The sequence below is a fragment of the Hordeum vulgare genome, chromosome 2H (genome assembly GCF_904849725.1).
Source record: "Hordeum vulgare subsp. vulgare chromosome 2H, MorexV3_pseudomolecules_assembly, whole genome shotgun sequence".
Taxonomy (NCBI): domain Eukaryota; kingdom Viridiplantae; phylum Streptophyta; class Magnoliopsida; order Poales; family Poaceae; genus Hordeum; species Hordeum vulgare.
In genome coordinates, this window is record NC_058519.1 from 623,243,668 (window position 1) to 623,256,941 (window position 13,274).

The following is a 13,274-nucleotide window of genomic DNA, read 5'->3' on the forward strand; positions in this document are numbered from 1 at the left end:
TGCGCAAAGGCCATGGGCGCAAGGCAGGCTGCCATGTAGCACCTAGGAGAAGGAGCTTTTCTCCATGGCAACATCCCTGTCCTTGGGGGATGGCGCCAGAGCCAGCTTCTGGAACGATGCTTGGCTGCAAGGGAAGTGCCCGAAGGTGCTAGCGCCAGCGCTGTACAAGATATCTATGAACAAAAGCCGTTCGGTTAGGGACGCCCTTGCAAACGCGACATGGCTGATGGACCTGCAAATGGGCCTTACTGAGCACATGATTGATGAGCTTGCTCATTTCGCAGCACTGCTGGATGAGGTTGTGCTGCAGCATGACCAGCCGGATGAGATTGTATGGCGCCTCTCCAAAGACGCGACCTACTCCGCGAAGTCTGCATACACGATGCAATTTGAGGGGATGATATTTTTTGATGGGTATCAGCTTGTCTGGGGCGCGTGGGCCATTGCCAAATGCAGATTCTTCGTCTGGACTGCCCTGCTGGGAAAAGTGCTTACTGCCGATGTCCTTCTACGACGCAGATGGGTCAATAATTATTTCTGTCCACTTTGCTGGAGAAACCTGGAGACCACCTTCCACCTGCTTGTGGACTGCCCTTGGTCTAGACATATTTGGGGTGCCATTGCGACAAAGACTAACTTGCCTTCCCTTGATTCGGCAACGTGGCAGGATGACTCGGATCTCAATACGTGGATGAGTAACAGATGTAGTTTAGCTACCGCGGATAGAAGGAAAGCTACTCTCTCAATAATGCACTTGGTCCTGTGGGAAATTTGGCGCGAAAGGAACAGACGCCTTTTCAACAACCTAGAAAAGCCAAGGGATGTTTTCATTTCCAAGGTGTCTGATGAAATTCAACACTGGAATTTGGCAGGTGCAGGCATCCCTTTTGATCCTGGCTGAGGGAGAGTAAGAATGTCTGGCGCTCCTTGCTGTTTTTTCCTTTCTCTCTTCTTTTTTCTCTCGGTTCCTTTTCTTTTCTCCGCTTTGGCTGTTCGCCTTTCTTGTCGACGCAGGCACGTCTGGCTCAGACTTGTCCTGCCTTTGTACCTCTTATGTTTTCCCTCTGATCAATTAATTCGGTAATCCATTACCGACATTCGAAAAAAAAACGTTCTCGACGTAGCCCCTGGTGAGCAAGTTGACGCGCAGCTTGACGAGAAACAATCGCGAGTAGTTGGGCTCGCCCCTCTTCTCCGGCCGCATCTCCTCGTGCAGCGTCCGCCTCCACTCGTCGAGCCACCCTGGCGGGAACTCCCCGGCGGGCGGGAGGTCCACGGCGGTGGGGATCTCCAGCCAGTTGGCCAGGTTGAAGGCTGAGCTGATGCGTTCGTCGCCGTAGCGGACCATGCCTTCGCCGGTCGGGGTCGCGGTGGAGGGGTTCGACTCCCTGACGGCGATGGTGTTCTATAGGCCATCGCCACGGACAGGGACTCCTAGGCTCTAGCTGGGCCAGGCCCTGTCTTTCTTTGGCAAGGAATTTAAGCCCTGTTTTTTTTTAAAGTTCTATAACTTTTTTTGTCCCTACTCGTTTCTTTTCAAGAATTAAACATAGACTAGAGATCATTAAATGACATGCAAAAAGATCATGTTACCCCTAGTAATATACTAGAAGTTATTAAATGACATGCTAAAAGTAGGGGCACTGTTGGAAAAAGTGTCAAAAAAGTCCTAAAAGGTCCCTCTCATAGGGACTTCTTACTTTAGTCCCAAATACCCCATTTTAGTTTCTAAAAGTCCCTCCTATTTCTTTCACATGGGACTAAAAAAGATTTTTTTAGTCCCTACACCAAAAAGTCCTTGAAAAAAAACACCCCTTATACTCCACCAAATCATACCTTTGTCTCAACAAAAAAAAAATCAAATCATTATACACATTGGCCCGTTTTAAAGAACATCTCCAATAGATAGATGATATATTTGTCTCAAAAAAGATAGATGATATGTATGTAAAAATAAATAACTTGTACATCTTAAAAAACCCAACCCCACCTCCAACGGATAGTGTAAATGCAAACAAAATTTATATCATCACCTTCAGGAGATGTAAAATATAACATCTGAAGATGCAAATTTATGTCTCTATCTTTAGGAGATATAAACAGCCGGTCGCACGTCAATCGTCCAATTGCCTTCATTTTCATTCCGTCGGCCCGCCTCTCGTCTGCCGCTCGTCGCCCGGGGCGTGGCCAACTCGGATGACGTCGTAGCCTTTTCCCTCACCGCAGTCGACACTGGTCTGACCCACCTCGTCGCGATCGCCGGCGGCGCGACCACCTTCCCGAATCCAGCCTCCGTCACCATGTCGTTGCCCTGATTTTGCCCCACCCAGGGCGGTCACCATCACGCCTGCGTCGTCGACGAAGAAGCAGTGAGCCACCAAACCCCGCGGTGGATGCGTGAAGCGATCGTCGAGGCGCAACCTGGTGACGAACCCATATCGAGTGGCCAAAAATTTGAAGCTGGCCGCGGCTACATTGGCCAATACGCTGCAACGGGAGGTCATGGCGTTCACATCCGGTCAAGGAAACCCTCCTCCACCTCCGCCGGCGACGGCCATGGAGGAAGAAGTGGTCACGCCAACGCAAATGTTTAAGAAATCGGTTACCGGTAACTTCTTGGTCGGCTTGGGATTAGCGATTAATCGGTGAATCGACCTATTAACTGGATTAATCGGTAGATTAAATAGAAAATTGCCAACTTATATCTTGATTTTTAATGTATTATACCATAATTCCACACACTTAGCTATGTAATATACCAAAATATTCTATTGTAGGCATATAAAAATAGATAAGAGGTAAAATTAATATTCGTTATACATGCAAATATATAAAATCTTAAAAATCAAAATCATCAATTAAACATTTAAACTTATCTATGTACTTGCTAATATACATCACACGATATACTCCAAATAACAACCAAAACCAACAGTTCCATCCACCCATCTACAAAATTGTAATTCATAATCTATTAATATATGAATGTGGATTCTCCAGTAAGATAGGGGGAAAGATGGTAGTGTCTTGCCTACTGGTGACGCCATTGAGGAAGACATTGGGGAGCATCCCATGGAAGGGGATTGGGAGTGGCCAAGTGGGGTGGGGTCCAGGCAAGCGACCAGAATAGCGGAGCAACTAGGTGTAGTGTGGTGACTGACACTGGTGAGGACAGGACTAGCCACCAGCCAGGTTAGGAGGGGATGAAAGGAGAATAAGGAAGCGGGAGGAGGGCCAAACTCTGGGTATTTGGTAGCAAGAGGGGGTGGCAGGGGTTACGAACATTTTGAGATTCGTTTGCCCACCAGTTAATGGGTCAGTAGTGATTAATCAGTCTGGCAACTGATTAATCGGCATGAAAACTGATTAATCGGTCTAACTGGCCTATTAATCGGCATGGCAAGTTAACACGATGAATAAGTGTTGTTCGATTCGGTCATCCTAAGAGTAATGATTAACTGACAAGTTAACTGGTTAATCAGACAAATTCTTGAACAATGCGCCCACGACCACCGCACATGTTTGATGAAATATGGTGCGGCCGATTTTACATCTTCAATTCGCATCAACTATTGAAGTTGAACTGTTACATTGTTAATATACATCATGTGTTGGAGTTGCTTTTTTTTGTTATAAAATACATTTTTATACTGTATATTATACAACATGTAATTTTACATCTCCAAATTTACATCAATTATTGAAGATGCTCTAATTGCCTCCCTTGTTTTCTAGTAGTCAGCTCCGCCTCTGCACGGTAACCATGAATTTGTATGTCTTGGGCGTTGCGACTTGACGATAGACAAGCCGCTCACAATGTTGTGGCTCGTTCTGCGCATGCCACTGTGTTTGCTAACAACACGATGGAAACACTCGTGTCAGCTGTCTCAAGAAATGATACTACTAGTTGTTCCTTTGGCTCGCGCAGGTTCAGACGTGGCATTGCCCGTTCTGCTCTTCTGCCCAACTTCAGAGTTACCTGTCACATGTGTATTCCCCGCAACCACTTTTTTCTTCCTTTATGACATTTAGGTGTATTACCTGTCACATATATATATTTGGGGCAAACAATTGATCCAACAAGGTTCGATGGATCTAGCGTCATCGATGTGTTCTTATATGGAATTGGAACCTATGGAAATGACGAATTGCCACGGTGTTCTGCCATAGACTCCAAGGACTTCACGCTCACGGCGCCATCGGTGGAAGTGTGGAACCCCGACCGGCGACGGATCACGACATCTCTCCGGAAATGGGAGACGCTGCGCCGGTGCACCTTGTAGTTGTACCGCTGCGAATCGCATGGCGCAGCCTGTGCAACGCATCGTAGGACGAGCCGCCCTCCTCCACGGCCCGCCTGCACGCGGCCTTCATCTTGACGGCCTTCTCCCTCGCCAACCTACCCTCCTCCTCCTCCGGCCCGCCGCCCATCACGCATCGCACCGCCCGCTCAAGCTCCGCCGCCTCCACGAAGTTGTCCCGCGCCCTGTCCACCTCCATGGCCACGGCCACGCCGACGACGGACACGAGCTCGAACGCGTTCAGGTGCTGCTCCGCGTACAGCGGCCAGGGCACCAACGGCACGCCGTGCCACAGGCTCTCCAGCGTGGAGTTCCACCCGCAGTGCGTCACAAAGCAGCCGACGGCGGCGTGCGCGAGGATCTCCTTCTGCGGTGCTCGCCTCGGCCACACCAGGCCCCGCCCCTCCGTCCGCTCCAGGAACCCCGCCGGGAGGAGCTCGTCGAGGTTGGCGTCCGTCGGGTGCCGCGAGCCGGCGGCGGGTGGGCCGCGCAGCGTCCACAGGAAGCGGTGCCCGCTGCACTCCAGCCCCGCGGCCACCTCGTTCGCCTTGGCTGCGTCGAACCATCCCAGGCTACCGAAGCACAGGAACACCACCGACGCCCGAGGCTGCGCGTCCAGCCACCGGACGCAGGGCTCGTTCGACGCTTCCACGGCGTGGTCGATCACTGGACCGATCGGGTACAGCGGCGGCGCGCGTCGCCCGGGCACGCACCGGCCTGCGGCTATCGCGGCGAGCAGTCCTGGCTCGAGCGCGTCCACCGTGTTAATGACGATGCCGTCGGCGTCCATGAAGCGGCGGCCGTGGTACACGAACCACGCGTAGTTCGGGCTCTCCTTGTCGCCCAGGAACCCCGGAACAGACCCCGCGGGAACCGGTGGCATGCCGGGGACGTCCACCGCGCCGTCGTCTAACGCCTCGGCCTCGACTGCCAGCGCCGGCAGGCGCAGAGTGAGCGCGAGCAGCGCGGCCGTGGACGTGAAGTAGACGTACGTGGGCACGGCGAGCTCGCGGGCCGCGTCGATGACGGCGGTGGCGAAGAAGTCTAGGACGAGCGCCGCGGCGCCGAGGTCCGCCAAGGCGGCCCGGACGTGGGGCGCGTGCAGCTGCATGTAGCGGGACTTGAACTCCTGCAGGTTGCCGGCGCAGTCGGTGGGCGGGTCGACGGCGGGGAGGCGGTGGAACCGGATGCCGAGCCCGGAGGCGGATGCCGCGACGCGCCTGACGTGGGAGTCGACCTCCGAGGCCGACTCGGGCGTCGCTGGCCGGATGATCAGCACGGTGACGGTGAGCTCGGCTTCGTCTCCGCCGTGAGCGAGCAGCCGCTTGCCGGCTTCGATGAGCGACATGAGGTGGCCCGAGCCGGGCTCCGGGAGGAGGAGCACGTTGGCGGTCGCCATTGCACGTACGGTATCGATATCGTGGTCACAGTCTGCTGTTGTGGGTTCTACAAATTGGGGGTGGCATCGAAGCCGAAGACAAGATTGTACGTAGCGGTAGGGTGTGAACACCGAAGACGAGAGAGGGTGCACGCGTTCCTCACGAATGATTGGATCCTAGCCAGGTCCTAGCACGTACGCCACTCGATCGCCGTCGAACCACCACCACCTCTGGCGGTGGTACCGGAAAATGTTGCTCACGACGGGCAGGTCGGGCCGTCGGGACGTCCACGTTTGTGGACCATCCACAGGCAATCACTCCTTTAGCAGACAAAATTTGTTACTAAATTCATGAAGGTGAACGTCATCTTGGTTTGCATGGACTGACGTCGGCAGCGGCTGTTCCACCATCCTCTGGCTGGGGTTGAGCCGTTGGCTCATCAGTATCTTCTTCCCGATGGTTCCAACAACCTGCAGGTACACGACGGGCAGACTGGAACTCCGACCTGTTGGTTTGCCTTGGCTGGTCAGTTCATTTTTCTGGCACGCCGTATCTTTCCCGACGAAGAGATGTTCGATACATCTCATTTGACGGTTGCATCAACTTCTCTAAAAAAAAATCGGTTTCACCAAGACATGCTTCTAAAAAACGGGATTAGCAGCACGATCAAGATATGGGCCCAACTTCTGGCGCTATCCTTCTCCGACGACAGCGAAGGTCATGGGCGCTTAATAGTTGGGACAAGGACGGTATGCAACAGGTGCAACCGCGTGTATCCTCCTTGTGTTTTTGTTGCTTGTATGCGTATCATCTTTATATTAAAGCTCTTTTATGGTACCCTGGATAAATACCTGGTCGTCCATTCGTCAAATCTAATGGTAGCCACTGACCTATGCTGCTCCCCTTTGGCACCGCTGGACTCTGTCCTCGAGTATACAAGTCGTGAGGTCATTCTAGGAAGTAAAAGTTTCAGCCTGTGAGCGTGTCGACCTGGTCTTCGTATCCAAAGAGGTCCTTGGTGGCCGACCTGTGCACTCCGGCAGCATGCGCCGCCTCACCATTGCTTGTCCGCGTCGCGGACTTCAGCAGCTCAGCTCCGCCGTTTCGCCCTCCGGGGACTGGACGGCCGCGGATAGGCCTGCTGGCCGGCAGGGTGCAGCACATCCGAAACATTGTCCCTTTTCGGACATCCGATGCATGCCGATACGTGCACGTTGATCGTTCGCGACGGCCGCAAGCCATGCATGCAGGTGAGATCATGACGACTGCGTGACCCGGCCTGCCTTCAAGGATAGCACTGTCGCGGACGGAGGCAAGGCGACGCGAGGCTGCGGGGCTGCTTGCATGCAGGAGGCGGGAGCGATCACTGCGGAGCTGTGGCCCGTGTGATGCGGGCTGAGGGCATGGTTCACGAACGGGCTCACGCGTTGTGATGCGGCTGTTGCTGAGGGCATGGTTCACGAACGGGCTCACGCGTTGTGATGCGGCTGTTGCTGAGGGCATGGTTCACGAACGGGCTCACGCGTTGTGATGCGGCTGTTGCTGAGGGCATGGTTCACGAACGGGCTCACGCGTTGTGATGCGGCTGTTGCTGAGGGCATGGTTCACGAACGGGCTCACGCGTTGTGATGCGGCTGTTGCTGAGGGCATGGTTCACGAACGGGCTCACGCGTTGTGATGCGGCTGTTGCTGAGGGCATGGTTCACGAACGGGCTCACGCGTTGTGATGCGGCTGTTGCTGAGGGCATGGTTCACGAACGGGCTCACGCGTTGTGATGCGGCTGTTGCTGAGGGCATGGTTCACGAACGGGCTCACGCGTTGTGATGCGGCTGTTGCTGAGGGCATGGTTCACGAACGGGCTCACGCGTTGTGATGCGGCTGTTGCTGAGGGCATGGTTCACGAACGGGCTCACGCGTTGTGATGCGGCTGTTGCTGAGGGCATGGTTCACGAACGGGCTCACGCGTTGTGATGCGGCTGTTGCTGAGGGCATGGTTCACGAACGGGCTCACGCGTTGTGATGCGGCTGTTGCTGAGGGCATGGTTCACGAACGGGCTCACGCGTTGTGATGCGGCTGTTGCTGAGGGCATGGTTCACGAACGGGCTCACGCGTTGTGATGCGGCTGTTGCTGAGGGCATGGTTCACGAACGGGCTCACGCGTTGTGATGCGGCTGTTGCTGAGGGCATGGTTCACGAACGGGCTCACGCGTTGTGATGCGGCTGTTGCTGAGGGCATGGTTCACGAACGGGCTCACGCGTTGTGATGCGGCTGTTGCTGAGGGCATGGTTCACGAACGGGCTCACGCGTTGTGATGCGGCTGTTGCTGAGGGCATGGTTCACGAACGGGCTCACGCGTTGTGATGCGGCTGTTGCTGAGGGCATGGTTCACGAACGGGCTCACGCGTTGTGATGCGGCTGTTGCTGAGGGCATGGTTCACGAACGGGCTCACGCGTTGTGATGCGGCTGTTGCTGAGGGCATGGTTCACGAACGGGCTCACGCGTTGTGATGCGGCTGTTGCTGAGGGCATGGTTCACGAACGGGCTCACGCGTTGTGATGCGGCTGTTGCTGAGGGCATGGTTCACGAACGGGCTCACGCGTTGTGATGCGGCTGTTGCTGAGGGCATGGTTCACGAACGGGCTCACGCGTTGTGATGCGGCTGTTGCTGAGGGCATGGTTCACGAACGGGCTCACGCGTTGTGATGCGGCTGTTGCTGAGGGCATGGTTCACGAACGGGCTCACGCGTTGTGATGCGGCTGTTGCTGAGGGCATGGTTCACGAACGGGCTCACGCGTTGTGATGCGGCTGTTGCTGAGGGCATGGTTCACGAACGGGCTCACGCGTTGTGATGCGGCTGTTGCTGAGGGCATGGTTCACGAACGGGCTCACGCGTTGTGATGCGGCTGTTGCTGAGGGCATGGTTCACGAACGGGCTCACGCGTTGTGATGCGGCTGTTGCTGAGGGCATGGTTCACGAACGGGCTCACGCGTTGTGATGCGGCTGTTGCTGAGGGCATGGTTCACGAACGGGCTCACGCGTTGTGATGCGGCTGTTGCTGAGGGCATGGTTCACGAACGGGCTCACGCGTTGTGATGCGGCTGTTGCTGAGGGCATGGTTCACGAACGGGCTCACGCGTTGTGATGCGGCTGTTGCTGAGGGCATGGTTCACGAACGGGCTCACGCGTTGTGATGCGGCTGTTGCTGAGGGCATGGTTCACGAACGGGCTCACGCGTTGTGATGCGGCTGTTGCTGAGGGCATGGTTCACGAACGGGCTCACGCGTTGTGATGCGGCTGTTGCTGAGGGCATGGTTCACGAACGGGCTCACGCGTTGTGATGCGGCTGTTGCTGAGGGCATGGTTCACGAACGGGCTCACGCGTTGTGATGCGGCTGTTGCTGAGGGCATGGTTCACGAACGGGCTCACGCGTTGTGATGCGGCTGTTGCTGAGGGCATGGTTCACGAACGGGCTCACGCGTTGTGATGCGGCTGTTGCTGAGGGCATGGTTCACGAACGGGCTCACGCGTTGTGATGCGGCTGTTGCTGAGGGCATGGTTCACGAACGGGCTCACGCGTTGTGATGCGGCTGTTGCTGAGGGCATGGTTCACGAACGGGCTCACGCGTTGTGATGCGGCTGTTGCTGAGGGCATGGTTCACGAACGGGCTCACGCGTTGTGATGCGGCTGTTGCTGAGGGCATGGTTCACGAACGGGCTCACGCGTTGTGATGCGGCTGTTGCTGAGGGCATGGTTCACGAACGGGCTCACGCGTTGTGATGCGGCTGTTGCTGAGGGCATGGTTCACGAACGGGCTCACGCGTTGTGATGCGGCTGTTGCTGAGGGCATGGTTCACGAACGGGCTCACGCGTTGTGATGCGGCTGTTGCTGAGGGCATGGTTCACGAACGGGCTCACGCGTTGTGATGCGGCTGTTGCTGAGGGCATGGTTCACGAACGGGCTCACGCGTTGTGATGCGGCTGTTGCTGAGGGCATGGTTCACGAACGGGCTCACGCGTTGTGATGCGGCTGTTGCTGAGGGCATGGTTCACGAACGGGCTCACGCGTTGTGATGCGGCTGTTGCTGAGGGCATGGTTCACGAACGGGCTCACGCGTTGTGATGCGGCTGTTGCTGAGGGCATGGTTCACGAACGGGCTCACGCGTTGTGATGCGGCTGTTGCTGAGGGCATGGTTCACGAACGGGCTCACGCGTTGTGATGCGGCTGTTGCTGAGGGCATGGTTCACGAACGGGCTCACGCGTTGTGATGCGGCTGTTGCTGAGGGCATGGTTCACGAACGGGCTCACGCGTTGTGATGCGGCTGTTGCTGAGGGCATGGTTCACGAACGGGCTCACGCGTTGTGATGCGGCTGTTGCTGAGGGCATGGTTCACGAACGGGCTCACGCGTTGTGATGCGGCTGTTGCTGAGGGCATGGTTCACGAACGGGCTCACGCGTTGTGATGCGGCTGTTGCTGAGGGCATGGTTCACGAACGGGCTCACGCGTTGTGATGCGGCTGTTGCTGAGGGCATGGTTCACGAACGGGCTCACGCGTTGTGATGCGGCTGTTGCTGAGGGCATGGTTCACGAACGGGCTCACGCGTTGTGATGCGGCTGTTGCTGAGGGCATGGTTCACGAACGGGCTCACGCGTTGTGATGCGGCTGTTGCTGAGGGCATGGTTCACGAACGGGCTCACGCGTTGTGATGCGGCTGTTGCTGAGGGCATGGTTCACGAACGGGCTCACGCGTTGTGATGCGGCTGTTGCTGAGGGCATGGTTCACGAACGGGCTCACGCGTTGTGATGCGGCTGTTGCTGAGGGCATGGTTCACGAACGGGCTCACGCGTTGTGATGCGGCTGTTGCTGAGGGCATGGTTCACGAACGGGCTCACGCGTTGTGATGCGGCTGTTGCTGAGGGCATGGTTCACGAACGGGCTCACGCGTTGTGATGCGGCTGTTGCTGAGGGCATGGTTCACGAACGGGCTCACGCGTTGTGATGCGGCTGTTGCTGAGGGCATGGTTCACGAACGGGCTCACGCGTTGTGATGCGGCTGTTGCTGAGGGCATGGTTCACGAACGGGCTCACGCGTTGTGATGCGGCTGTTGCTGAGGGCATGGTTCACGAACGGGCTCACGCGTTGTGATGCGGCTGTTGCTGAGGGCATGGTTCACGAACGGGCTCACGCGTTGTGATGCGGCTGTTGCTGAGGGCATGGTTCACGAACGGGCTCACGCGTTGTGATGCGGCTGTTGCTGAGGGCATGGTTCACGAACGGGCTCACGCGTTGTGATGCGGCTGTTGTTGAGGGCATGGTTCACGAACGGCTGTTGCTGAGGGCATGGTTCACGAACGGGCTCACGCGTGATTGGGTGTGTGCGTGCAGGACGAGCTCCAGGGACTCGCCTATGGTGGACAGGGCGCCGGCTTGAGCGAGACCAAGCTACGGTGGACGAAAACGACGAGAATGGAGGCGCAAAGGAGCAACGCCTCACCACGGGCTCGATGGACGCGCCGAAATGGCCGAAGATGCAGTGAAGACGGCAAGGGAGCGCGCTGATGCCGACGGTGGTCCTCGGGTGTGACGAAGAAGCCGAGCTCGAGGCAGAGCTCGTGGTCGACTTGTCTAGCTACCGGAGCAGGAGAGCAAAAGACAGCGAAGGAGACCGTGGAGGAGTCGTGGGACGTCACATCGGGGCTCGGCGTCTTGATTTCCGGTCATCAACCGACGACCGTCACTAAGGTTCCCATGACAAAAAATCTATGCCAATCCTACCCTCGAAACATGAGTAGTTGGATTTTGATATATTGCTCCTCCCCTATCAGCAGTACATGGGACTGTAAAAACTCTCTTATATTATTAGGGACTGTCTATTTCACATCCGGATGAAATGTAATTAGCTTTCATCCGAAAAATGTATCCAATTACAGGTTGACACTTGTCCTCTATTCTGTCCCTGTCCTGCGTCGCTAAAGACATGTTGTCCCCTGTCTCCCTGTCCATATAACGGGTCCACACCCGGTACTGCATGCCTACAAAAAAAATAGCAAACATAAAACACACAGACAAAAAAACATGCATGACACTAATTCCACTAAAAATTTACCGGAAATACAACAAAAATAAAAAAAGATTTACACAAGAAAAGGAGACCGGACATTGGTGGAATTTCACACACAGGAAAAAAAATAAGCAACAATGATAACACTACCACACTTCCAACTTTTTCCAGTCAACAAAAGCAGCTACTGTCGATGAGGGCAAAACTACCAAAGCTAACAACCACATCACATGGGAAAAGCCTAGCTGGAAAGGAAAAATGAGGGCAGAAAGCTAATAAAAAGGGGTATCCACAAAACAGGACCAAAACAGATCTCACCAAACCACTCATCCCCCCCCCCCCCCACGTCCAAGAAGGGAAGAGGGATCCATGGAGGAGGAGGAACAGGGCCATGAAGGAGGAAGAATCACCTCCACAGAAGACACCCCCTCCATGATTTGGAATACACAGGTGAGCACCCCCGTGCCCCCCTTCCCCCCTCATATGGATTCAACCCTTCCCATGATTCTTCAACCCTTCCTGAACCCTCAAGATCTCTACCCATACATGATCTCTCTACAAGGATCATTCACATGATCTGATGAGCACAACAACAGCAAACGTATGCAGAGGCTGCTTCTAGAAACAGAAAAAAATACCCATATGGGAATGAAAAACATGAACTAGTAGAAACCCTAGAAAAACAATTGATGTTGCAGAAGTTAATGGGAAGCCAATTAGTAACGGGATCCACCTTTTTCTACACAAATTCAGACTTAGGGATAACACTACTATGTAGTACACATATTCCCCTGTCTCTCTGTTCAATTACTCCAGAAGCAGCCTCAAACAAAAACATGATTATACTACTGCTACAATTGCTTAGCAAGCTACATAGAACACTACAAATCCACGTTAGATGGAAAAAAGGACACAAATGCTTTTCTATATTCTAGCAAATTACAAAAAACAAAAACAAACTAACAATGAGTGCAGGAGCCAACGAATGCATCAAATGGAACAGGAAGAAACATCAAAGGACGGTCGTTGTACCTTGAACACGACGAAATTGATTTCCTTGAGGTAAGGCTTTTAAAATAGCATAAACATGCCTGCAAAAAAGAAATTAGTACATCAAAAGCATGCATTCTCTAACTTGTTTTCATGAATGCAGAGTGGATCATGTTCTTATACAGAGCTTCTACATGGTGGGTCATTTTCTTACACTGAGCTTCTACATGCACAAATGTATCAAAGTATGACAAATAGCATGGAATGCGATAGAACTGACCTGGACAACAAATTCAACACCCTAGAAGCAGGAGAAGATATCCATTCAGTAAGTACAAATGACCTTGCTACCGACTATATCTACACAAAAAAAATATAAAAACGTGTGTGGGTTTCTTGCAGGAACAAAATGAATCACCGGCAAATCGAGCGGGAGCAGAAAATCCATGGAACATCAGTCTATTTGACAGTATGGAGTTAGATAAGGTATATACCAAAAACTTACAGAACAAAAATCAACCATCTACATTT

The 13,274-nt window shown here is 54.1% G+C and overlaps 1 protein-coding gene across 1 annotated transcript; it reads right to left on the minus strand.

Annotated features, from left to right (window-relative positions):
- Nucleotides 1–4,033: 4,033 nt before the first annotated feature.
- On the minus strand, nt 4,034–6,325 carry LOC123430922 (UDP-glycosyltransferase 88B1-like). Its single transcript, XM_045114752.1, has one exon. The coding sequence runs from the start codon at nt 5,698–5,700 to the stop codon at nt 4,234–4,236; it is 1,467 nt and encodes a 488-aa protein (XP_044970687.1). The 5' UTR covers nt 5,701–6,325; the 3' UTR covers nt 4,034–4,233.
- Nucleotides 6,326–13,274: the final 6,949 nt, after the last annotated feature.

Bases quoted from the DNA above. Each gene is read 5' to 3' on its own strand.
- LOC123430922 (XM_045114752.1), bottom strand. From the start codon at position 5,700: ATGGCGACCGCCAACGTGCTCCTCCTCCCGGAGCCCGGCTCGGGCCAC.